Source organism: Juglans regia, chromosome 4 (assembly GCF_001411555.2).
Source record: "Juglans regia cultivar Chandler chromosome 4, Walnut 2.0, whole genome shotgun sequence".
Lineage (NCBI taxonomy): Eukaryota > Viridiplantae > Streptophyta > Magnoliopsida > Fagales > Juglandaceae > Juglans > Juglans regia.
In genome coordinates this window covers 18228412-18254531 of record NC_049904.1, presented here as the reverse complement: position 1 = coordinate 18254531, position 26120 = coordinate 18228412, and the positions used below count along the sequence as shown (strand labels likewise).

General features: G+C 38.9%; 1 protein-coding gene across 1 annotated transcript; it reads right to left on the bottom strand.

The window, feature by feature from the left end:
* Nucleotides 1–22233: 22233 nt before the first annotated feature.
* On the bottom strand, nucleotides 22234–25657 carry LOC109001254. Its single transcript, XM_018978453.2, has 5 exons — nucleotides 25360–25657; nucleotides 25136–25267; nucleotides 24825–25026; nucleotides 23209–23259; nucleotides 22234–22607 (listed from the first exon to the last, which is right to left on the bottom strand). Exons 1-5 carry the CDS (start codon nucleotides 25540–25542, stop codon nucleotides 22588–22590), a joined length of 588 nt encoding a protein of 195 aa, XP_018833998.1. The 5' UTR covers nucleotides 25543–25657; the 3' UTR covers nucleotides 22234–22587.
* Nucleotides 25658–26120: the final 463 nt, after the last annotated feature.

The window sequence follows — 26120 nt, the reverse complement described above, 5'->3', positions numbered from 1 at the left end:
GAAGCACCAATAACATCCCCTGGAGAGTCCCTAATCACAACTCCTGCACCCATTTTTAATCTACTTTCATCAATGGTTGCATCCCAATTCACCTTATAAGTATGATGACTTGGAGTTTGCCATGTAACATTTCTATTAACAGGAACTGCTCTTAGAATCTCACCTCTAATCTCCCCCTTTGCTTGTGTAAACTCTTCTCTTTCAGCCATAGCAGTAGACAACACATCTGTTGGACTTTGAAATGAGCTTTCAAAAATCCATTTATTTTTCCTCAATACATAAGCCATTTATTCCAGCTCACTCTTCTGTAATCTCAGCTCGAAATCTATCCATGTTTCATAGAAATCCTCTTCTCTACATGTCAGCTTCTGTGCATATGTTCTTTTGTTGACTTGCGTATGGCCTGAGCATGCTTCATTAATTAATTACAACTAAATATTCTTCCCTAATTAATTACAAGAGAGTTTGCTTCAAACACATGCTTGTTTTCACCCTTTAATATTTATAATAATGTTCATACCATTTTGAGTTATCACCCCTATAAACCACAATTTAGTATGTATAAAGAAAGAGTAATGATACTTCTAGAATTATTTTATAAATTATTTTACATTTAACCAGAACAAGCATGTCCGTTTATTAAAATATAAAACTATCTTTAATTTCATATAGAGTTATGAAATAATTGTAAAATATTGTAGGCAAATCATTTTCTACGTTTAAAATAGGGTTACAAATGGAACAAAATGTCTAGCGTTTTTATTATGTTATAATATTAGAATTTCAATAAGATAATTTAAAGAATTCAACATGTTGCTTCATTAGCAGAGAAAACCTATCTGAGAATATAAATGGGATTTCTCACTTCAATAACCTTTTCTTTCCCTTCAGCTACAGTTAGAGAATCCTTCCAGACTATATCAAACCAAAGTAGACCTGCAGAATCATTTAACATGCTATTTGTGAATCATGTGGGATAGAATAAAATAGTTGGACGTCTGGAAATTAGGCATCACCTTTCCCTTCCCTTTTTGAGTTGGAATGAAGACTATGTTTGACCAGAATGCCATGAGAGTTTCACCTACTTCAGGGCCTGCAATCCCAGTCTCTTGATTGAACGTAGGAATCTAGAAAAACACAAAAGTGTCTTTGTAAACATTGGGAGACATAACACAATTAATCGGGAAGCAATGATTTTTAGAAGTTTCAGACGACACCAACCTACTTTACGAGAAGCCCATATGTGCACAGCAAACTTGTGGATGCAAACAGGATATCATATCCCAACTAGGTCAAAAAACTGGAGATTTAGGACAGGTTTGGGAGGTGGGATGAGACACAAAATTCTCATCTCATCTCATCTCATCATTACACCTTTTTCAAATCTCTATACAAAATATAATAAATAATTCAACTTTTTCAAATTCCAATACAATAATAATACCAAAACATAATATTTTAAACACTAAAATAAAATATAAAATTCTCATCTTACCCCCCAAACCTACCCTTAGAGTTTCGATATTACCCTTTTAAGCTCTGCTAGGTTTTCAACATCTTGAGTGACGATAAGCCTTTTCATGGCCGCCTGGGGCCAATCAGGCCCACAGGCGATGGCTAGGCGACTGCGATCCTTTGCAGACATGGTTGCGCAATCTCCCCTCCAAAGGTCATTGATGGAGAAGTTTGCATTATTTTTTCAAAAGAGGAGATTGAGCGCTCTGCAAAACCATTCAAGTTTTCCATGGTCTTGAAGTTCATGAGGCAACGACCTACGTTGGACGCTATCTGTTCATTCATTCGAAGTCGTTGGGGATTGGGGTCGCAACCAATGGTCTCTTCAATGTGCAAACCTCGGAATGTTTTCATCCGTTTATCAAATGAGGCTGATTTTTTTTAAAGCATTGTCCAGGGAAGCTACCAAAATAGATGGAGTGCCTTATCGGGGATTTCATTGGCACCTAGAATTTAATGAGGATAGGGAGCCGTCACTGGTTCTAATTTGGGTAGTCCTACTGAACTTGCCACTGAATCTCTACCATGAATCCTTCTTGAAGAACATTATTGCCCCTATCGGAAGATACTTGCACCGAGATAATACCCCAAAGTGTGTGACTTGGACTAATGGGGCCCGGGTGTGTGTGGAAATGGATGCAGCTAAGGAACCTCTTCAAGGAATTTGGATTGGAATCTCCTATAAGCCGTCCAGTTTGTATGTGGAGATTGAGTATGAGACCCTCCCAGCGTATTGCTGCAGATGTAATGTCCAAGGACACAACACTAAAACCTGTCATTGGAGAGATGGAGGAAAAAAGGATGTGGAGAGGAAAAAGAAAGATGGGGAGAAGCAGACGAAAAGTTGGGTACCGAAAACTAAGGAGCAAGATGGCAACCGAAACGTAGAAACACAAATGAAGGGGCAGAGCAACACTGAAACATAGGGAAATGAAAATAACACCATTGTGGTGCAGGAGCCTCAGGAGGGAGGGAGTGTAGACTCGGACACATGTGTGTTGGAAACAACTTTTGGAAATAATGATGATGTAGAGGAGGGAGAGGTGGAGGTTGGGGAAAAGGGGATGGTGCATAAAGGTCTTTGGTCAGATACAATGTTGATAAAGGAGGTTACCATGGTGCCAGATTCATGCCAGCTCCTTTTAGGTGGGTTTTCGAGTGAGGTAGCAGATTTAGCAATTGAGGAGTGTGCTCTGGAAGCTGTTGAACGTGATATGCTCCCTGAGATGGATGGGAGGAACAACATTGGTTTAGGGGAGGAGAATCAAGGTTCTCAAGGCGATTCTTTGTCGATCTAGAAAGGGAGGTGGGGACACACAAGGGGAAATTCAAGGATACCCGTCGAATAGCGAAATGCAGCCAAAAAAGGAGATAGATAAGAGTGGGAAATGATAAAGAAGCTCTTCCAGGGTTCCTAGCAAGCCCCTACGATTGAATTTATGTTGTGCAAGCCTATGTTCTGGAATATAAGTGGGTTGAGAACGTCAAGGAGGAGACTACGCAAGATTATAAAAAGAAGGAAGCCTAATTCCTCAGGTTGGCAGAGCCCTTTGCTAATGAAGCTAAACTGAAATTATTACAAAATAGTTTAAAATTTGAGTCCTATTTTTCGAACCAGAATATTGGAGGGAAGATATGGTTGTTGTGGGGGGAATGAACTACAAGTTGCAGTTCTGAATGCTTGTGCCCAGCATGTGTCAGTTTCTTTTCCATTCGAGAATCAGCGGATTTACATCTCTATTGTTTACACAAAATGTAGCTATCAGGAACGCAGAGAGTTATGGCAACTCTTACAGCAGGACATTCCGCAGGACGCAGCATGGTTAGGCCTCGGAGAGTTTATTGTTATTCGTGGATATAACGAAAGGCATGGGGACAGACGTGTCCAAGTGATTTCTTGAAAGTTTGTAAATAATGACAGAGAGTGTAGCCTTTCCTCGTACCTAGGGATTGTTATTTATACTGGGGGTCAGAGGGAATAAATCGTATATGTCCCTGTCTTTACCATTGTTTTGCTTGTTAGTCTCTTAAATGTGGCGTGCTCTATGAATATGCGACGTATATCCCGGGTAGTACTGTCATTAATGCGGCGTGACTTCCCGATTTGTCTTACTCTACTGGTGCTTTCTGCGGTTCATTGATGTTGTTCTATCAGATGATCAAGGGTCCCTCCTTATTTCTCGTTGGTTTGCACAGACAGGCACTCGAAGGCTGAGTGTTGCTCGAGGGACCATCGGATCGGCAAGTCCCATCTCCTTTAGCCCCAAGCTGGACCGAGGAGCCCATTTCCATTAGGATGGGCCTTTTCTCCTTATCCTTTAAGGGATTCCTTTCAAGCCCACTAGGAGGGGGGGAAACCCTCTTACAAATCGAATCATTAATGTACCATACTATTATTTCACTTTTATTCTATTATATATAATATGGCACTTTCGTCACTCTTAAATTATTCTTTATTTAAGAAAATAAAAAATTGATGGATAATGCAACCTTGTCATAGTGAGATGAGACTAAGATACGTAGAATTTCGAAAAAAAAGTGATGAGACGTGCATTTCTTTGTCCTTTTGTTATTATCATGTGTGATATAGATACCTCTAAATTAGTTGGTATGTTTGGCAAGTGGGATGAAACACAAAATTCTCATCTTATCATTATAATTTTTTCAAATTTTTATACAAAATATAATAAATAATTCAACTTTTTCAAATCACACTTCAATTTTTTCAAATTATAATTCAACTTTTTCAAATCCTAAAATAATAATAATATTAAAAAGTAAAATTTTAAACTTCCATCTAAAACAAAAAATTCTTATTAATTGTACGGTTAGAGTAGTTTTCTCTATCGGAATGAGTAGTTTTCATCTCTAGTTCATTTCTACTTCATCTAGAATTTATCTATACATTTTCAAATACAACTTTAATAAACTGACATGAACAGTGACATTTATTCCCTAACGGGTGGGTCTACACCCTCCTACAGGGCTCTGTTGGGCCATTTCAATTCTTTTAATACTTTAAATATTTTTAAAAAAAAATTCATAATATTATTAAAAAATATTTTCTTAATCTCTAAGTAAAAATAAAAAATAAAAAAAGAGGTAGGTTACAACAGGATCCCCAAGCGGATACCTACCTTTTTCCTTCCTAGAACATCCTCAATGGATTAGCTAAAAACTAAACCCAAAATGGCATAAAATGGCATCACAATGGATTATCTAAATTATAAATAATTAGAATTTAGCTACAGTCATTTCCAAAATAATTTACAAATTTGAAAATAACTATTCATATATCAAATACATTTGAAAATAACCTTTTACTAAAACTTCTTGGATTAATTTTTAAGTAAATATGCAACATTTTTCGTGAGTTTTTTCTTTTGAAATCTCTCCAAAATATCTTAAAAACTAATCATTTACTTAGAAATTTCTGGTTCTTGGCAAACCATGGTCTTCTTAAGTTTATGAAGGTATTCTTTTTTAAACTCAGGATTTGTAATTTGAGAAATCAAAGTTAATAAAAGATTTTCTTGTTTTTCAGCTTTGATTAAAACATTAATTGTTTTACTCAAAGTTTTGCAACAAGAATCATTACAATTGCAACCAAGCCTAATACCAGGAGAATCATGAGATTCCGTTTCTTAGTGATATTCTAAATCACTAAAACTAAACTCATGAATGTCAGATGATGAGGAAGATTGTGTTTCCAGAAGTCGAAACAATTCTTCTTGATCATTAACATTAATACTCAGCTGATTAAGCTTATTTTTGAATTTATTAGGCTTCTTAAGACATTTATCTGTAAAATCTCCATATTTGCCACAATTAAAGCATTTCCCTTTTGAGGAATTTTGAAAATTATTTTTCCTATTAAAAGATTTTAAAAAAGGTTTTTTATTAAAGGATTTTTTGTAAAAATCATCACGGGATTTTCTCCTTATACCACCATGAGGTTTGGAAAACTTGGTTGAATATTTGTGCTTTCGTCTAGATGGAGCAATAGAAGGAAGGCCAAATTGTTCACAAAAATTTCTCATTTCTTATTTGGCTTTCTTACTATTTTTCATCTGTTCACGAGATTTTACTCATGGTATTGAGTAAAGACATTTGCAACTAAAGACATTTTATCATTTTACTCAAGGTAATGTGTAATAATTTTACACATTAAAAGTTGACATAGACCCAATCAGGAATAATCAACTTTGGCTTGAATTTCCATGAAGTTTCTCAGATTCCATATACACCACTCGTGTGTGTGTGTGTGTGTATATATTGTGTATATATATATATGTGTGTGTGTATATATATAAACAACTCTTTGTTTCAAACAACTCAAAAAATAGAAGGATTGAAAAAACTGAGACTTTACTACCAATACATAAATTAGGGCAAAGTGATCAAAGGCCTTTTGGGTTTTATAAACTTAGACCAATGATAAAACTATGCACTCTCTGTCTTTGGGCGCGCATTGCAATTGACACCGAATTGAAATCAGACTATGTAAAAGCACATCCAAGAAAGGCCATTAATACATACTACACTAACATACATACATAAGCATACATGAAGTACAAAATTTCTCATACATGCATATATGATGAATATAAAAAGACGAGGAGAGAGTGAACTCATGGAGATAGAAAACGTTCAAAGCGAAGAATCGAAGAAGAGAAGGGAGCGGTAATGGTGTGCCTATGGACGTGATGGAGGTCCTCTTTCATCTAAAATACCTAGCAAGAACTTGAACTTCAATGGATGTTTAATTTCATCAGATAAAGATGAATTGGTGACTCACGGCAAAGGGAATGGATAGCTTGGCAAAAAAAATAGAGAGGAAATCGAGGGAAGAAACAAAAAGGAAGAAAGGGAAAGGAAGAATGAGAATCTAGGAATTCACGAGCTGTTGGGAGGGAAGAAAGGGAGAGGAAGAGAAATGGGATTTCGAAATTTCGGGTTGTTAGGAGAGGAAGAGAAAGGGGGAGACAGCAATGACATCATGAGTGAAAGACTGATTTTGCTAATAAAATAATATGGATAACAATGAATAGTAGGTCTTCAAATTTAAAGATGAATTGGAATGTCCTGTAACTCAAAGTTTTAGATTTTACCATATGGTGAATCCAATGCAATGATTTAAAAGTCAAATTCATCAAATTTTGAAGATTTGACTAATTTGATGAGTCTAATGCCAATGCACTCAAGGACTCTTTTTATTTGATATTTAAGTTTTTATTTTCCCTCCTACAAAATCATTACAAATGTTGGTGGTATAGTCACGCAAGGGAGTGAGTATAGAGGTAGTAGTCTTATCAAAAACTACCGAGGTGGCTTGTGATTGTTACTCCCAATGTTTTGAATATTGCTTTGGTGACCGTTTCGGTTAAAATATTGAAATAAGATAGTTTGGTACCAGTACCGTTTCGGAATAGTTTATATATAAATAAATTATATATAAATATAGATAAATTTTATTATAAAATAATAATCTATATATGAATAAATTATATATAAATATATATATAAACGTATATAAATTATAAATAGTCTGATTTGAATTGAGAGGGTCCAAAAATGAGCCTGCAGTTTGAAGAAATGAAAAAAAAAAGTGTAAAGGCCGAAATATGTATATCGGCCGGTACATACCGATATATCGGCCGATACGACTGAAATTTTGACTGGTATGAAACAATATATCTGTCTGTATTGGCTACCCGGCCGGTACGAAACGAATTTCAAAACATTGGAACTTACTCCCTCCTTTCTTTACCTTGCTTTTTCTTTTTTCTTTTATGTTTTTTTCTATTATTTTGTTAACTTTTACTATTTTGATTTTTCATGTGCCACTCTCGACACACGTGATCAATATATGCCACCAATCTTCTCCTTCTTTTATTTTTGTCTTTTTTTAAGATATTTTATTCCCAAAAATTAATACTAGATACAGTCATAGAGTGTATAAGTACCGTATAATTCTTTTAGAAAAAACTGAGATCCATTATTAAAAAAATTATTTTCTAGTATTTAAATTCTATATTTACTTATTTTTGTTAAAAGATTGCATTGTACTTACACATTCCAGAATATCATTTCTCCAAATAATTTTTTCTTTCATTTTCACGTGTCTTTAAATCGCATATCTAGCCTGATATGCCAACCACCATGCACGTGCTTGGCATCACCCAATCATGTTTCCCTTGTTGTCCTCTATATGACTAACATATCCCCTAACTTCTTTATGATAAATATTTTAGACATAAATAAATTACATAAAAATAAACTTATAAATTGATGTGATTTGATATGGTACGTCAGATTATAAAATTATTTTTATTGTATAATAGATCTAACGAATCTCATAAAATCACATCAATTTATAAGTTTATTTTATGTAATTTCTTTATATATATACTAAGTTATCCTTTTTTATTAGGCTTAGTAGCCACGGTGCTAGTGTTGTTCCGTATGGTCTTCACGTGTCAACATACCACCATCGCCAAATGTCACCCGCACTTGCATTACCTCTGTCACATTCTCCCTAGTGCATACCTCCACTTTTTGAGGTTTGGTGCTGCTTTCTTTTGTTGATAAAACCACCCTTCTTCAAGAATACAAATAATATAGAGATTTTGCGATAAATCACTCGAAATAAGTTCGATCAAAGAATTAGTGCAACAACAGCTTTTATAGTGGTCAAGTAATAGGATCCGAATACTCGATACCATTATTTTAAGTTTATATTTATTTTCTGTTTTTTTTTTTTTTTTTTAAGAAAAGAGTTTATATTATTTTCTGAATCGTATCAAAGCATTGGAAGAATTGTTGGGCCAATTCGTAATTTCGTATATGGTGCTATAGGGATTTACGTCGCCAAGTCCATATATGTAAAGGTTTGGAAAACAGAGTTGGTTTTGCAAGGATTTTCTATATTGATAATTGTATTACAGTGCAGTATATATATATACAATGAATGAGCTGCTGTATATATATATACAATGAATGAGCTGTCCTATACAATACTGCAAGCATTAGGCGTGCACAGTGAGGTAGTGCTTGGTATGGCAGAGTTTCTTATTATAGTGCTCTGCCAAGACCGTTACAACAATTTACAGAGAATCGATTCACAACCTATTCTAAGTTATTGCTGAAGGTTCTGGAAGAGCTGCTGACTTGGAGATTCCTTGCTGTGTGGCTTGTGCCGTGGATGCCAGATTGGATGCTTCAACAATATATAACCGTGACAAAATACCATGTGGCATGCAGAATAAAAAGTGGAGAATTTCCATGTTTTGCAAACTACCATTTTGGAGATTCCTTGATGTTTTTGTAATTTCAGTAGGTGTTTTAGGGATTTCGTGGATTTGAGATATTTTCAGGAATTTTATTTATTACTTTTCCAATAAGGATTTGAGAGATTCCATAAATTGTACAGATTCCACTTTATGAACTCACTTAGAGAGGAAGTAGAAAGGTGTAAAGGTATCTCTTAAAGAACCAGTTAATGAACAGAACAAAGAAAGGAAAAGAATGCCAAAACACAAAGAAATCGAACCCAGAACTCAACACAGAGAATGACTAGCCCAAGAATTCCTCAATTCAATTCCTGGAAAAAGGTTTTCGACGAACCAACCTCAACCAACCTTCTTCCAAAGAATCTGTAATCGACTTTCTGAACAGCCTCCGACCCACACAACTGATTCTATTTATACAGAATGAAATCATAGAACGACGTGGTAAACTAAACAACTATGAATTAACACTAACTAAAACGCACCGTATCCCATTTATGCACTTAAGAGCTGTTACATGAAACACATCGTTTCATTAAAATGAAACACATCGTATAACTAACTCGACCGTTAATCTCGTTGAAGCCTTTCGAGCCCTTCCCTCGACTTCTGACTTAAATTCCTCAAAACCCCTTCACAGAGCCTTTCACAAAACTGCAGAAGCCATCAATTATGCTCTTCACACTGTTCACAAAACCTCCTTACATTAGGCCAGCAGGAAGTGGAACATGAGAGGAATGCGGCGGTATGCATGCAAACGTTCTCACACGCTTTCCATCCATAGTTCTTCTTATTCTCTTGAAGTTTCTATCACAAACAATTCCTTTTTGGATGAAATTTCTTTTGATTTTGGTCAGGAGTTCTCACCAAAGTCGAGTGACTCTTGGTTTGACAAGTAATATATTCTTCATTTCTTCTTAAAAGTCTGTCTCTTGGTTTGTATCATGAGTTTTGATGTATGTGATAGGTCCCTTGATAACGTAAAATAACATTACTCAAGAAATGTCCTCTTCGGGTGAGGATGTACCACACTTTTACTGAAATAATTCTTTTCTGCCTTCATCGATAACTTACGGCTGCTTAAATAGCAGTCCATGTTTACAACACTGAAACAGAACTGGAAAATAGAATTTGCGAAAACAGAGGAACAACCTAAGCCACTACCAGTAGCCGACGCCTAACAAAAGGGAAATGACTCACGTACTAACTAAATAAAAATGCAGCAGCAATTAACATAAAACAGAAGATAACGTAGAGCCGAAATGTCTCTAACGGCTATGACCCAGTCCATGCACGTATGCACGCCGTTCCCATGCACTACGTCCCGCGACGAGCACTACGTCCCACTTTCGTCGTTCTTGCCCGTCTAACCTCCTCCCAAATATTTGGGATTTGGTTTGAATCCTCTAGCTAAACGTCGTGGTTTATCAATACTTCCCCCACCGGGTGGACTCTTGTCCGCAAGGTCCACATCTGGAAATTGCTCCAGCAATGATTGATGCCTCTCCCACGTGGCCTCTTCAGTTGGCAAATGTTTCCATTGAACCAAGTGCTCTTCTTCAAACTTCTTGCCACGTTTGACCCAGCGGGTATCCAGGATGTGTTGCGGCTCAAGTATGATCGTTCCTTCATCATCTATAGGCGGCAACTCATTAGAAGGTGGTGTATGTTCGCCCAGAAATTTCTTTAAGAGAGAAATGTGAAAAACTGGATGAATGCGGGCTTCTGCTGGCAACTGCAGCTTGTAAGCAATTGCTCCTATTTTTTGTAGCACCCGATACGGCCCATAAAATTTACTGGCAAGCGTTTGGTGGGCACGTTTAAAAACTATCTGTTGCTGATAGGGATGCAGCTTCAAGAATACCATTTCACCGACTTCAAAAGTGACATCCCTCCTCTTTTGATCAGCTGTTTGTTTCATACGATTGATGGAGGCTTCCAGATGAACTTTGAGTTGCCGTAATAACTCATCTATTTTTTCAGCTGCTCATCTACTTCGTTGACGGAAGATTGACCAGTAGGATAAAGTGGAATTGAGGGAGGTGGCCGTCCGTATAAAGCTTGAAACGGTGTCATTCCTGTTGAGGCATGATACGTTGTATTATACCATAACTCAGCCCAAGGAAAATAGGCACTCCATTTGCGCGGCCATTGATGCACAAAACACCGAAGATATTGCTCTACACAGCGGTTAACTACTTCCGTTTGTCCGTCGGTTTGCGGATGATAAGCGGAGCTAAGTTGTAACTTTGTGCCTGACATTTGAAAAAATTCTTGCCAAAACCTGCGAATGAAGACCGGGTCACGATCACTGATGATAGATTTTGGCAAGCCATGCAACTTGATAATCCCTTCCACAAAATTTTCAGCCACACCTTTAGCAGTAAACGGATGAGCTAGAGTTAGGAAGTGTGCAGCTTTGCTTAACCTGTCCACTACCACCAATATAGTGTCTTTGCCGTTGGACGTGGGTAGTCCTTCAATGAAGTCAAGAGTGATATCATCCCATACTTGGCAAGGAATGGGCAACGGTTGGAGAAGTCCCGCAGGTGAGAGTGTCTCGGATTTCATCCTCTGGCATACTGCACAGTGCTTAACATATTCGTGAACTTCCCGATACATTTTCGGCCAATAAAATTGTTGAGCCAATCGTTTGAATGTCCGCAATACTCCTGAATGCCCTCCGATCTTTGTGTCGTGAGCCTCATGTAACAACTGCTTCCGTAATCCTCCTTGGGAAGGAATGAGTACCCTACCCTTGAAGAAAAATAACCCCTGTCGTTGTGTATAGGGCCCTTCGTTTTGACTCTTGGTCACTTGCACGATTGACTGGATGTATGGGTCTCCTTCCTATGCTTTCCGAACTTCATCCCATATAGTTATTGTGGGTAAATGGAGGTGATTGAGGACTGGACTGTTGGGCTTGTGTGAAAGGGCGTCCGCAGTAGAATTTTCACGACCTAGGTGATAGGTGATCTCATACTTGTAGCCTAGTAATTTGGCTACCCATTTTTGCAGCTCTAGTGTTGCCAAACGTTGTTCCAGGAAATACTTTAAGCTGCGTTGGTCAGTTTGGATGAAGAACTTCCTCCCCAATAAATATGGTTGCCATGCGCATATAGCCTCCACAATAGCAAGCATTTCTTTGGCGTAGGTGGACCATGATTTTTTTGTAACTCCCAGTGCACGACTCATGAAGGCAATGGGTTTGCCTTGTTGAGTTAAGACTGTGCCTATTCCTTCCCCTGCAGCGTTCGTTTCTATGGTGAAGGGCTCATTAAAATTTGGCATGGCCAAAACAGGGGTGGTAGTCATCGCTCGTTTAAGAGTGACGAAGGCTCCTTCGGCTTCCTCGTTCCATCCGTACTACCCTTTCTTGAGGAGGTTGGTGAGAGGTCGAGCGATGATGCCATAGCTTCGAACAAATTTTCTGTAATATCCTGTCAAGTCTAAAAACCCACGCAATTCAGAAATATTAGTTGGTTTAGGCCATGCTCCCATGGCAGCAATTTTCTGATTATCGACCTTCACTCCTTGAGGCGTAACAATGTGTCCCAAATATTCTAGCTCCTGTTGGCCGAATACACATTTGCTGGCCTTAGCAAAAAATTGTTGTTGCCTCAAAATCTCCAAGGTTTGTTTAACATGCATCACATGCTTTTCCCAAGTAGAACTATATACGAGAATATCATCGAAGAAGACTAAAATAAACTTTCGAAGATAAGGTCGAAATATAGAGTTCATAATGGCTTGGAACGTAGAGGGTGCATTACATAGACCAAACGGCATTACTAAATATTCGTAAAGACCGTTGTGAGTACGAAATGCAGTTTTGAGAATGTCGGAAGGATTTACTCTTACTTGGTGCTATCCGGCCCTTAGATCGAGCTTGGTAAAGTATGAAGCGCCATGTAATTCGTCTAACATGTCGTCTACCATCAGAATGGGAAATCGATCCTTGATGGTGGCGGTATTGAGTGCGCGGTAGTCCGTGCAAAATCGCCAACTTCCATCCTTTTTCTTCACCAATAATATTGGCGACGAGAACGGACTGGTACTTGGACGAATGAGGCCAGAATTCAGCATCTCCTACACTTGTTTTTCGATTTCTTCCTTCTGAAAATGTGCATATCGATACGGTCGTACATTGATTGGCTCGGTCCCTTCCTTGAGTATAATGCAATGCTCAACCTCGCGCACTGGTGGCAGACTTGAGGGCTCATGGAATACGTCCTCATAGTCTTTAAGGATCCTCTGCATCTCTTGTTGTTTAACATCAATTGGCGCATCAGGTGAGGCTTTTCTCAAAGTTGGCTGAATGTATATCGCAAATAGAGCATGGCCTTGGCGGAGCTCTTTCGATATTTCATTCGGTGTTGCCTCCTGGATTGCTCGCACGTCTACACCTTGCAATCTTCGGTCTTGGTTTTTCCAAGTAAAGTCCATGGTCAATTTCCTCCAGCCACAGACCACTGATCCGAGCATTTCAAGCCATTGCACACCAAGTACAAGATCTAAACCTGTTAATGGCAGAGAAAAAAGGGTGAGGTAAAACTCGGTACCCTGCAGCTCCACTCGTACCTGATCGTAACGCCCTTGGCATTTTAATTTTTCTCCATTGGCCACCCGGACAGAAAATGCTTCCGTAGGTACGACTGGCAATTTGAGCATGTTCGCCAAACGTTCACTGATGAAGTTGTGCGTCGAGCCGCTGTCCACCAGAACCACCACTTCGTGAGGACCCATTCTTGATGTTATGCGCATGGTTTTGGGACCCGACCACCCTGTTAATGCATGCAACGTGATCTCGGGTTCTTGTTCAGGTTCTTGTACCTCCCCTGCTTCTCCACCTTGGTCTTCCTCCAATGTTTGCTAATCAGTAATATCTTTGCATATGACATTATCCGTATGCCCCTCCAAGAGTAGTAACTGTGGTTTTTGACATTTACGCCCAGCGGTGAAGCTTTGATTGCAATTGAAACAGAGACCTTGAGCTCTTCTCTTTTGCATTTCTTCCCGCGTTAAACGTCGGATTGGAACTGCAGGATTAGCAGGGGCTACACGCGTGGTTGGTGGAACGACTAGCGGAGCTCTTGTGAGTGGTGATCGCACAAACCGTTGCTGGCGTGCAAGCTGTTCATCCCGCATTCGTGCCAAATTAATGGTCTCCTTGAGGGATTGCGGTTTAAACATCCTTATCCCATCAGAAATCTCAGCCTTCAAGCCCCCCATGAATGTCCCTACTAAAGCTTTTTGCGTCCATCCACGTACCTTATTGCCTAGCTTCTCAAACTCACGTTGATAGTCTCGCAATGTTCCCATTCGCCTGATCTGTGAGAGAGCTTCATCAAAGTCTTTGTATCCCGATGGTCCGAACCGAGCCCATAATTCCTCTTCGAATTTTTCCCAAGAAATCACATGTCCTTCTTCACGTAACGTCCTGCGAAGCCATTGCCACCATTGGTTGGCTTCCCCTTCAAGGTGGTACGCAGCCATGGGGACTTTTTGGTTCTCTGTCGTACCCTGGTATTCAAAGAATTGTTCCACCCGATTGAACCACTCTGTTGGATTGTCTCCAGAGAAGCGTGGAAACTCTAGCTTGGCTGATTTGGACGAGACGATCATCCGCCCGCCATCTGGGTTTTCGTGGTGGTGATTGCCCGAGTTTGAGGACTCCGGGTTAGTGAGCAATACATTGGAAAGTTGATTGAGAGTTTCCTCCATTCGCTGTAAACCCTCTGAACAGCGCCCAGTCCATACTCCAAGTGCTCAATACGCTCCTTGTTGGTTCCCATAGTAACCTGGCTCTGAGGCCAATGATAGGTCCCTTGATAACGTAAAATAACAATACTCAAGAAATGTCCTCTTCGGGTGAGGATGTATCACACTTTTACTGAAATAATTCTTTTCTGCCTTCATTGATAACTTACGGCTGCTTAAATAGCAGTCCATGTTTACAACACTGAAACAGAACTGGAAAATAGAATTTGCGAAAACAGAGGAACAACCTAAGCCACTACCAGTAGCCGACGCCTAACAAAAGGGAAATGACTCACGTACTAACTGAATAAAAATGCAGCAGCAATTAACATAAAAGAGAAGATAACGTAGAGCTATAATGTCTCTAACGGCTATGACCCAGTCCATGCACGTATGCACGCCGTTCCCATGCACTACGTCCCGCGACGAGCACTACGTCCCGCTTTCGTCGTTCTTGCCCGTCTAACCTCCTCCCAAATATTTGAGATTTGGTTTGAATCCTCTAGCTGAATGTCGTGGTTTATCAATATGTGAATTTATTTCGCTAAAGGGAAATTAGATTCTTACAAAAAATTAAAAGAATATACAAAAGCTTGACACTATCAGATCATTCAGATCATTTCTCTGTATGAAACATCCATCCATCCATTCAATTTTTCATGCAGAGTACGTTTGCATAGACGAAAGAAGACCTATGGCTTTGCAAGAAAGAAGGGTGCTAACCAAAGGTAGCAAGAACAAAAGCGATGTCAAAGCAAACAGGAAAGAAAAGAACAAGTTGTTGGGCTTCTTTATGTGGAGCTCGGTTTTGTTTGTGGCAGCTCGGTCCATGACCCAACCCGTCAAGTATTATTGTGGTTAATTTTTAGATAGATATTCAACGAGACTTGGATCATGGAGCAGAGGCTTGTGTCGTGTCCGATTGATTCTACTTTATATTTTTCTTTTCTCTTATGGCAGTGCTTGAGGCGGGTGAGGAGAGAATAAAAAAGAATGGAAAGAGAGAGAGAATTTGGAGTATTTAATTTTGATAGCTATGACTCTTTTAAATACTTTTGGGAGTATTTAATTTTGTCTAATACTTTTTTATAAAATTTTCATAGAAATTCACTATGAATAATGCAAACCAGCTAATAAATTTTTCTTAAACAATTTATATATAACCTAATTAGATACAACCGACTGTAAAAATGAACGTAAAATAAATGTGTCGGTATCATTGTCCATATCTCTAGTTGATCATATTTGCCTGAATTCCAATGCAGTTTGTATTTACAAGAGGCTAAGGAATCAAAAGGGAAGAAAAACAGTTACAAGCACTTGAGAGAAATAACAAACAAAATTGCCTACGGTTGCTCTTGAGTGGTACTCTGCTGCAGCAGCAGTATCCTCTATGCTAATAAGATCAACATCTCAAGCCTTCATGCTCCCTCTCATTCTTGACAGTATTTCTCTCCTCACTTTCATGCTGCCCTGCACCACCAGCAACCACATCAACGGCTAGACATTTCTTCACGTACGCGGCCACTACCAACTTGCCTGCCACTGCCAAAGCCACGTCGTGCGCCACCACCCTCCCTTTTGTTGGGGAAATCAACACAGCGGAAGGATTAAAAACGGAAATAAAAGAGCACACACATGCACTCAGTGACACCAAGAATTTAACGTGGTTCGGCAACTGCCTACATCCACAGAAAAGAGCTTCACTAATAAATAGTGGAACACAAGAAAATATTACAGAGGAGGAGGATCACACTCCACTTAACTCAACTCTCTTCTTTTCTCTCAGATCTCTCTCGGCTCTCTCTCTCTTTTCTTTTCTCCTTGGGTGTGTTTGAAGCTCTCACATGGAGCTTCAATTTATAAGCGATCATATATCGCCTACCTGTATGAATGCATTTATTTGTATTCAATTGGTAACTGCTGGGCGTTGGGGTGCTGAGCGCTGGGAGATGAGCGCTGAGCAGTCAACAATGACTGCTCAGGGCATGGACTTCAACAATTCTCCCCCTCCATGCCCATTTACCTAGATGCTATCCATCCCAGCTATGTCTCTGCATAGCTCAAGCTTCTCACTTGTAACTACCCTCATCAGCATGTTTGCTGGATTCTCTTTCGTATGGATCTTCTTAAGTTTCAACAGCTGTTGTTCCATCGCTTCGCGTATCCAATGATAGCGGATATCAATATCAATATGGTACATTGAACTCTTGTTCAAGTCTAAAGCACTTTGACTATCACAATGTACCTTGGAGTCTTCTTGACTAACCTCTAGTTCTTGGAGAAAACGCTTCATCCACAACATCTCTTTCCCAGCTTCCGCTACGACAATGTACTCTGCCTCTATTGTAGATAAAACAACACACTTCTGCAATTTGGACTTCCAAGAGACAGCTCTTCCTGCAAAGGTAAAAAGAAATCCCGAAGTAGATTTCCTGCTATCCAGATCTCCTGCCATATCTGAATCTGTATAGTCTTCCAAAACTGGTTTAACTTCCCCAAAATACAAGCACATCTTCGATGTACCTTTCAGGTACCTGAGAATCCACTTGACTGCTTCCCAATGATCCTTTCCTGCATTTGAAAGGAATCTGCTCACCATGCCTACAGCATGAGCAATATCTGGTCTGGTACAAACCATTGCATACATCAGACTTCCTACTGCTGAAGAGTAGGGGACTATTTCTATTTCTTCAATCTCTTTCTTTGAAGAAGGACACGAGCTCTTGCTCAACTTGAAGTGGTTTGCAAGTGGAGTATTGACTGGCTTAGCATCTCCCATGTTGAAACTTCTGATGACCCGTTCAACATATTTTTGTTGTGATAGCCACACCCTTTTGGCTTTCCTATCACGAACAATTTTCATGCCCAAAATTTGTTGTGCTGGGCCTAAGTCCTTCATGTTAAAGGACTTGGATAGTTCCTTCTTTAGTTTGTTAATCATGGACCTATCATCACCAATGATTAACATATCATCAACGTAAAGAATGAGTATGACAAACTTGTCATCCTGGAACTTTCGAACATAGACACACTGATCTGCAACAAGTTTCTTGTAACCATTGCATCAGCACTTGCTTGAGGCCATAAAGACTTTTCTTTAACTTGCAGACTAAGCGATCTTTCCCTGGAGCTTCAAACCCTTCTGGTCGCTCCATATAGATCTCCTCCTCCAAATCTCCATGGAGAAAGGTTGTCTTCACATCCATCTGTTCGAGTTCCAAATTCAAGCTGGCTACCAATCCGAGTATGACTCGGATCGACATCATTTTCACCACTGGAGAAAATATCTCGTCAAAGTCGATTCCCTTCTTCTGTTGGAATCCTTTGACAACTAATATGGCATTGTGCTTTATTAGATTTCCTTGGCCATCTTTCTTCAGCTTGAATACCCATTTGTTCTTTAGGGCTTTATTTCCTTCAAGAAGTTTCACCAACTCATAGGTCTGATTTTTCTGCAAAGAACTTATCTCTTCTTGCATTGCCTGCACCCATAGGCTTCTATCAGCATGAATTTGAACTTCTTGGAAGCTCTCCAGCTCCCCCTCATCAGTAAGCAGAATATAGTCTGATTCCAGATATCTCATCGATAGAATCAATAGGCGGCCTCTTGCCGATCTTCTTGGTTGAGCTTCATCAACCAAAAGAAGTTCATCACCATCTAACCCTTGTGGTGGTACACCAGCTGCTAGTGGAGAGGGTTCTTGCTCCCCCTGCTCAACACCCTGAGCTTCTTATTCTACTTCTGGATCTCGATCCTGCATATCCTCATTATCTATGGCAAATTGTAATAGTGCAGGATTTGGAGTATAGGAACTAAGCTCTACTGACATCGAGGAAGTTTCAGTTCCTATGTTCTGGTTTTCATGGAACACAGCGTCCCTACTTCTGACAATTCTCTTTGTCATTGGATCCCATAACTTGTATCTGAATTCTTCATCTCCATATCCAACAAAGATACATGGAGTTGACTTGACATCGAACTTCTGTCTCAGCTCCTTGGACACGTGTGCAAAGGCTTTGCACCCAAACACTCTCAGGTGAGAGTAAGAGACATCTTTTCCAGACCAAACCTTCTTAGGAACTTCAAATTCCAGTGGTGCAAAATGTGATCTGTTGATCAGGTAACAGGCAGCAAGAACAGCTTCACCCTAGAATGGCTTTGGTAACTTGGTCATACTGAGCATGCATTTTGTTCTTTCAATGATGGTCCGGTTCATTCTTTCGGCTACACCATTGTACTGAGGGGTATATGGGACCATCTTCTCATGTTGTATACCCCGATCAACGCAGTATGCAGCAAACCTTTTGGAAATATATTCTCCTTCATTGTCTGTTCGCAGGCACTTCAACTTCTTTCTCGTCTCTCTTTCCACTAGGATGTGGAAATTCTTGAAGTGCTCGAAGACCTGATCCTTTGACTTCGAAACATATACCCAGACCTTTCATGAAGCATCATCAATGAATATCACGAAATATCTATTACCTCCCAATGACTCTTTTCCCATGGGATCACATACATCAGAGTGTACCAAACTCAACAACTCTGATATTCTCTTCGTAAAGGATTTAAACGAGACTCTGCATTGTTTGCCAAACAAACAGTACTCACAAGGGTTTAACGCTGTTCCTTTGGCAACTTTGATGAGTGCCTTCTTCACAAGCGTATCCAATCCTTTTTCACCCATGTGTCCGAGTCTCTTGTGCCACAGATTCGGTGATGCCTCGTCTTCCGCTGCATTGAGGCTATCAAAACCAATCTTCAAATGGGTTTTGTACAATGTACCACAAATATGTCCTCGGGCGACAACCATGGCACCTTGTGATAGCTTCCAAGTGCCATTGCTGAAGTAGCTGTCATAGCCCTGTCGATCAAGGGCTGTCCCGGAAATCAGGTTGAGCCGAAGGTCAGGAATGTGTCGAACATCCTTCAACACCATGGTGCAACCAATGTTGGTTTTTATCTGCACTTCGCCAACTCCCATGATCTTCGAGGAACTGGCGTTCCCCATTCTTACAGTACCAAAGTCTCTAGCTTTGTACATAGTGAAAAATTCACTATGGGAAGTGGCATGGTATGATGCTACTGTGTCTACCACCCACTCAACATTGTGGCTTGCAACGTGCAGACACGTCTAGTCACTAGTGGAGAGTATTGTCACATCTCCCGAAAGAGTGACAAGGGTTTCACTATCTTCTTTCTTCAACTTACTGCTTTGACCTTGCTCCCTTAAAAACTTGCTACAGTATTTCCTCATGTGGCCTTCTTTGCCACAATGGTAACACTTCATGCTACCCGTCTGCTAGTTCCTGCTACTGCTGGACCTTCCACGTGGCTGAGACTTCCGTCTATTTCTGCCTCCACTTCTCCCTCTATCATTACCTTGAGGCCTTTCTCTACTCTCGATGAGAAGCGCATGAGATTGTTCATGCTCGTCTCCTTTCGTCTGGCCTCTTCATTGAATAGGGCATCCTTAACCATCGTCATGGTAAGTTTTCCATCTGTAGTAGAGTTACTTAAGGAGACCACCAGCGTCTTCCAACTGTCTGGTAATGAACTGAGAAGTAACAGGACTTGTTCTTCATCACCAAGATTCAAATTGACGGATCCGAGTTGGTTAACTAGATTTTGAAACTCGCTAGTGTGCTCGGTAATAGAGGTGTCGCTTTTCAATTTCAAGTTAATAAGTCGTCTCATCAAGAGGGCCTTGTTTCAAGCAATCTTAGCTTGATACATATCCTCCAACTTTTTCCAGAGGTTATATGCATCTGTCTGACCGATAGTCTTCTTGTGCATCTTTTTCCACACTTGATCCGTAACTTCATCTAGCTTCTTCCCTTCATCTTCTAAAGGGTCAGACAGATCTTTACAGTTCAAGAGATCCTCCATCCGAGGTCTCCAAAGACTGTAGTTTGAGACAGTAAGCTTTATCATGGCGCTTGATGCTGAATCCTCCATTTATTTAGACTGATTCTAAATACAAAATGGCAAGTATAGAATCTTTGAGATGTAATATCACAAAACGGACAACACCGTTGTGTCCGGAACGTCTGATTTTGTTGAAAACGAGTCTTGTTTCATCAAAATCGGACTCAGATAACACAAGGAATGAGCAAAAAAACCAAAACAGAAACTCTGTCGCGTGTGCAGTGCATGGCGCGACAAACAGCGCGTAGGCACATGTTCTTCACGTGCATAAATCTCACTGGTGCGCGTGGAACGCGTAGGCGCGTGTAACACATGCGCGTTCTGGAGCCAAGATCACGTCAGGCGCGTGAACTTCACGTGCACGGGCTTCTCTAGAGCGCGTGCGGTGCGTGGAAGAGCGTGGAATCACGAGCTCAAGCCTTCTCTTGGCGTGTGTTGTGCGTTCCGAGAGTGAACTCACTCTCCGATCTTCAAACGGTGCTTGGGGGAGAGTGCGGCGTCCGTTTGACCTCTAGTTTTCACCGTTTTTCTTGTCTCTATGAGACGAACACAGTGGTATGCTCAAATTTTCAAACTGAACAACGCACTAAAAACGAGTTTTTTGTAAAAAAAAAAAAAAAAAACTCCTCCCAACAACCGCTCTGATACCACTTGTTGGGAAAATCAACACATCATTTCCAACTCTTTGTTGTGATTGCCATGGACAACATTTGGTTTAATCGAAACCAAAAGATCCACAATGGTAGTTCCTTAAATATTGAGCAGTTTACAAAAATGACCATTGACATATATCAAGATCACTATAAAGCTTAGGAATGGAAAGTTGATGACATGTTGCAAACCTGGAAACCACCTAAAACGAAAGACGCCTACTCTATATCCTTTGATGTTGCAATAAGAGGGAATGTGAGTACTTTAGCTGCTATGTGCAGGTCTTGGCTAGGGAAGATCATTTTTGTGGTTACTAAATTCTCTAGCACCATTGATCCTAACTATGGAAAAGATGTGGCAGCCTTCATTGGAGTCAAAGAAGCTCACCACAGAGGATTCAAGAGACATCATAGAATTAGGAGATTTAGTTTGGCATTAACAACCCTCATTCTTCTAATTGCGGGAAGTTGAATACATTGCAAGAGATACCAGATTTTTGCTCAAAGACCTTAATGATTGGCTAGCTGTGAAATTACATCGATCACAAAATTGATGTGCGCACACTTTTGCGCAATGGGCATATTCCAACAATTTGTTTGGAAACATCCCCTCATCAAAATTCCTCCTTGCCTCCTTAGCTTTCATAGTGGCAAAGATCCCCCTTCCCTTGGGTTTTAATACTCTTTAAATTACTTTTAACTACTTTCCTTTTCTATGAATGAAAATTCTTGAGACAAAAAAAATAAATAAAAAGCTATAGATTGAATGCATCATGAAGGTGATAAACGGTTACATTGTCAAATAGCTCTCTACCATACACCTATCTGACAATTTGTCCACGGACTATTATCGACTTAGTGAAATTCCAGATTGCACAATTTTAACATATGGCAAGTTATTTTGCAACTTCACTAATAGAGAAGTGGCACTATCTCTCAATTTTTTATTAATTAAATTAAATGCATAAATTATTACAAACTGGATCAAGTAATATGCATTACCCAAAAAAAATAACATGACGAAAGTTTCCAGAAGCAAAAATAAAACCATATGCATGAATGAGAGAGAGAAGGCACAAAAAACTCATCGTTGCCAATTATGTTTTATGCTTCTTTTTTTTTTTTTTTGTAACCTTACTTATCAAAAATAAAATGTTTTATGTTTTTTTTGTGAATTTCCCTCTCCCACACAAGGAAAATAAAATAAAAAAACCCGCCCAATTCACATTGACAAAAGCACGCTGCATAATCTCACTTAACCAAGGTACCAATATTGGAGGATTGAAGAAAAGGAGTTTTGAAAACAAAATTAAATAACTGGCCAACTTTAGATTGTCTAAATAAACACTAGAAGCACCTTCTTGCCATTTTACTTGTATAATTCATGTTTTCGAATTCCAACAGCATTGTTAAACTCCATACGCATTTCACCTCTGAAAGATCTTCAAATACAACATGTTTCATCTGAAGGAAACCAAGAAAGGTCAGTGGTCTGCATAAAACCATGCATATAGAATTACCAAAACAAAAATCTATTGACGTTGCTAAATCAGTAGGCATGAGACTAACATTTTCCAACTATTCTAATAATATTTATGTTTATTTTATTGGCACTGGGCCACACAACCTCCCGACAAGTGGTATCAAATGAGTCATTGTTTCCCCATTCCTCCCACACATAAAGCACCAATTTATCACCTTCGTCCATCACATCCGATCTTCTCTCCCCATTTATAATCTGAGTACAACTAGGCAAAAAATGAAATATAGATAGAAAAAGATAGACACAAACGGTACAAAATAATGGATGCCAATCTCCAGAAGATGGGAAAGAAAGAGTTGAGAATAAAATTGACACCCAGCACTGGTTTGAGCAACAAAGGATAGTAGGACAGTAATCTAGTGTATCTTTAAAATTTAACCCAACATAAATTATCAACAAAGGCTTTCAGTATTGCATATCATTGCACCAACAGCATAAGAAGCAATAGTCAATTGCTGAAAATCATTACTAGCATTTGAGTAAACAAATCGTGCTTCCGTGATATAAGATAAAAATACTAACCATTGCAAAGGTGATTTTTCCAAAACCACTGTCTCTCATGACTGCCAGAATCTACATGAAATAATAAAAAGATAAAGAATAAATAAAAATCAACACTAATATATCAAAAACAAAAGAAATAAAAATCAACACTAAATATTACTTATCACAATCAAACTCAACACCAAAAATCTGTATAGCTTCTCTTAAATTACAAAGTTGGGGGAGCTTAAAGCTTTATTTTATAGAACTCTATGTACTTGGGCCATTGCTGTTGACTTCAACGGCATGGACTTACATGATTTTCTTGTCTTTATTGCGCCTTCTTAGTTAGGGCAAACGGTTATTTTCTTCTTGAGTATTGTACTGGACTATGCCCATTCATTGATCAATAAAATTTGTTTACTTGTATAAAAAAAAATGTCTTGAAGTCGACACAACAACAGAACAATGCCAAACAAAAAATTAAAGTTCCGGTAACCAATCTCCTATTTTATATGCACCGGAGACTTTCTAATATATATTAATCCAAAAGTTTAAAGCCCAACACTTTGTAATAGCAATCAAAGGTTAATGCCCAACAAAATCTCCGGTTAAGATTAGAAAATGTTACTCTATTGACTTCCAGGACAGGCTCCATCTCATTTCCATAACCAAAAGTTTCTGAATAACTGACAGAAATAGGCTAGAGATAATGGCTAGAAAAGATCAATAGTTTGTGGAATGAGAACAAGAGGATTACAGGACAAGAAGCTCAAATGAAGAGTTGGTGGATAAATATCTAATAGAATGAGAAGGTAGCTATGGATTAGTACAGTGGCAGTGGAGGATTAGGGAGGGATATAGAGTATATTTCAGAGTGGAAGCAATACCATGTCTTTGATTTTTTTAAATGGGTAATAGATATTTTATTAAAGGTGCGGCCCATGTACACAGGTGGCAAATCTACAAGCAGTAAGCTAAGGTTATCATATGCCACTGTCCAAACTTAGAGAGACTAAAGCATAATGGAATCATTCACCACACACCTAGGCGACAAAGATTACTATTTTCCCTTCCAGCATGCCATAAGCTCCACCCTTCCCACGGGCATAACCCAAACTATCCCAAGACATTTGAAAATTGAGACCAAAGTGCTCTGGCCATGGCACTGTGAAGCCGTGCTCTTCCTACACATCCAGCTCATCTCATCCACGAGTGTAATCTCCTTGACAATGTGAACAACCTCATTTTTTATTGCTGTCACTTTGTCAGATAAGAATCTTTCTTACCCATCACTTCAATATCATGGAGATTACGCATGAGTATCAATTTCATCTTAACGAGTCTTTGGTTTTCTGAAAACATGAAAAAATGAATAGCTCCATTGAGCTACCACTCTAATATAGTATATGAATCTCTACAGAGATCATAACCAATCATGGCTCTAAAATTTATGACTGGCATAAGAGGATCCAGTAGCCTAGTCCAATTAGATGGGATATTTGTTATAGTCTCATCGAAGGTCAGCTAAATATATGTACAAGTTAATTAACAGATTCATCTATCTACCAACGAATTAATTAGAAATACGAAAACGACAACGCCATAACAGTGGCTCAAAGCTATCAAGAATCAATGGAATCAATTTGCTTTACCTCGCTCATCCTCGGGGGGCTTTAGCCTAAAGGATTCCGCTGTCTCAGCTTCTAGCCCATCTAATACCACAGCTTGATACGTCTTAATCTCACCTCCATCGCCAAGATCCTTGGCCATGAAGGTTATATAATACATGATTCCCCTCGAAGCCTGACCCATTGCCTTCAAGACCTTAACAAACTCCAACTCTGCATTGTCATCCTACGCGCCAACCAAAGCCATCACGAATTTGCACAATTTTCTGTTTAAAAAGATGATGGTGATAATAATTTTTATAAATAATAATAATCACGGAGGAAAAAAAGAAAACCTTGAACCGACGATTGTATTCGTCTATTGCGAGCTGAGAATACCGTTTATACTCATCATAGTTGTAGTCTATGTTGCATGGTAGAATTTGGTTGAGACAATTGACGCCAGGGATGTCAGAAACATCAAAGCCCTAAACCAACAAATGACACGCAAAGATGGAGGAATTAAACAAAAAATTAAAGCTGGAGTAGGCGTAGACAATGATAATATAGTCAGACTCACGTCACTCTTCAAAACTTGTTCGCTGTAGGAGTACTCTTCCTCTGGTGTCATCTCATCACGGAAATCATATAACGCGCAATATTCCGGCGAAGTTGAAGACAAATTATTTTGGCTGAGGATTAATTCTCTTTCCAGCTTGTCGTAACCAAACAATTCCACAAGACCCATCTCGTCCATCTCCATTGCTCTTCAAGTGATAACCCAACAATTGGAGAACACGAAGACAAGGCTAGCCGCTGCCGCTCTCGCTATCAATGACCTAAGCAACCACGGTTAGGTAAAAATAAAGAGCAATGTTATCAGTTCCACGTTCCGTATATCTATTTAAAAATATATTATTTTATTATTTTATTCTATTTTATTTATAAATATATCTAGAATTATTTTCATTATGTAAATAAAAAAATAAAATCATATAATTTTAAATAGGTATGCAGGATGTGAGACTTATGTTTAGAGTTTTTTAAAAATCAAACATCTTTAAAAAATCAAACTAAGTAAAAAAAATGAATTTTATAAAAAAGTAATTAAAAAATCACTAAACATGTAAAGAAAAAAATGAATTATATAAAAATTTAATTAAAAAATCACTAAAAATTGAGAATATTAAAAAATAATTACAAGAGAGTTTACTTCCAAATGCTTGTTTTCAACGTTTAATATTTATGATAATGCTCATGCAATTTTGAATTATCAACCCTTTAAACCAAGATTTAGTATGCATAATGAGTAATAATACATTTATAATTATTTTACATTTA

Coding starts and splice junctions, on each gene's coding strand:
- LOC109001254 (XM_018978453.2), bottom strand. CDS start 25,542: ATGGAGATGGACGAGATGGGTCTTGTGGAATTGTTTGGTTACGACAAG. Junction 25,268..25,359: donor AACAAGTTTTGAAGAGTGAC/GTGAGTCTGACT, acceptor TTGTTGGTTTAG/GGCTTTGATGTTTCTGACAT. Junction 23,260..24,824: donor GCCCCCCGAGGATGAGCGAG/GTAAAGCAAATT, acceptor TATTTCATGTAG/ATTCTGGCAGTCATGAGAGA.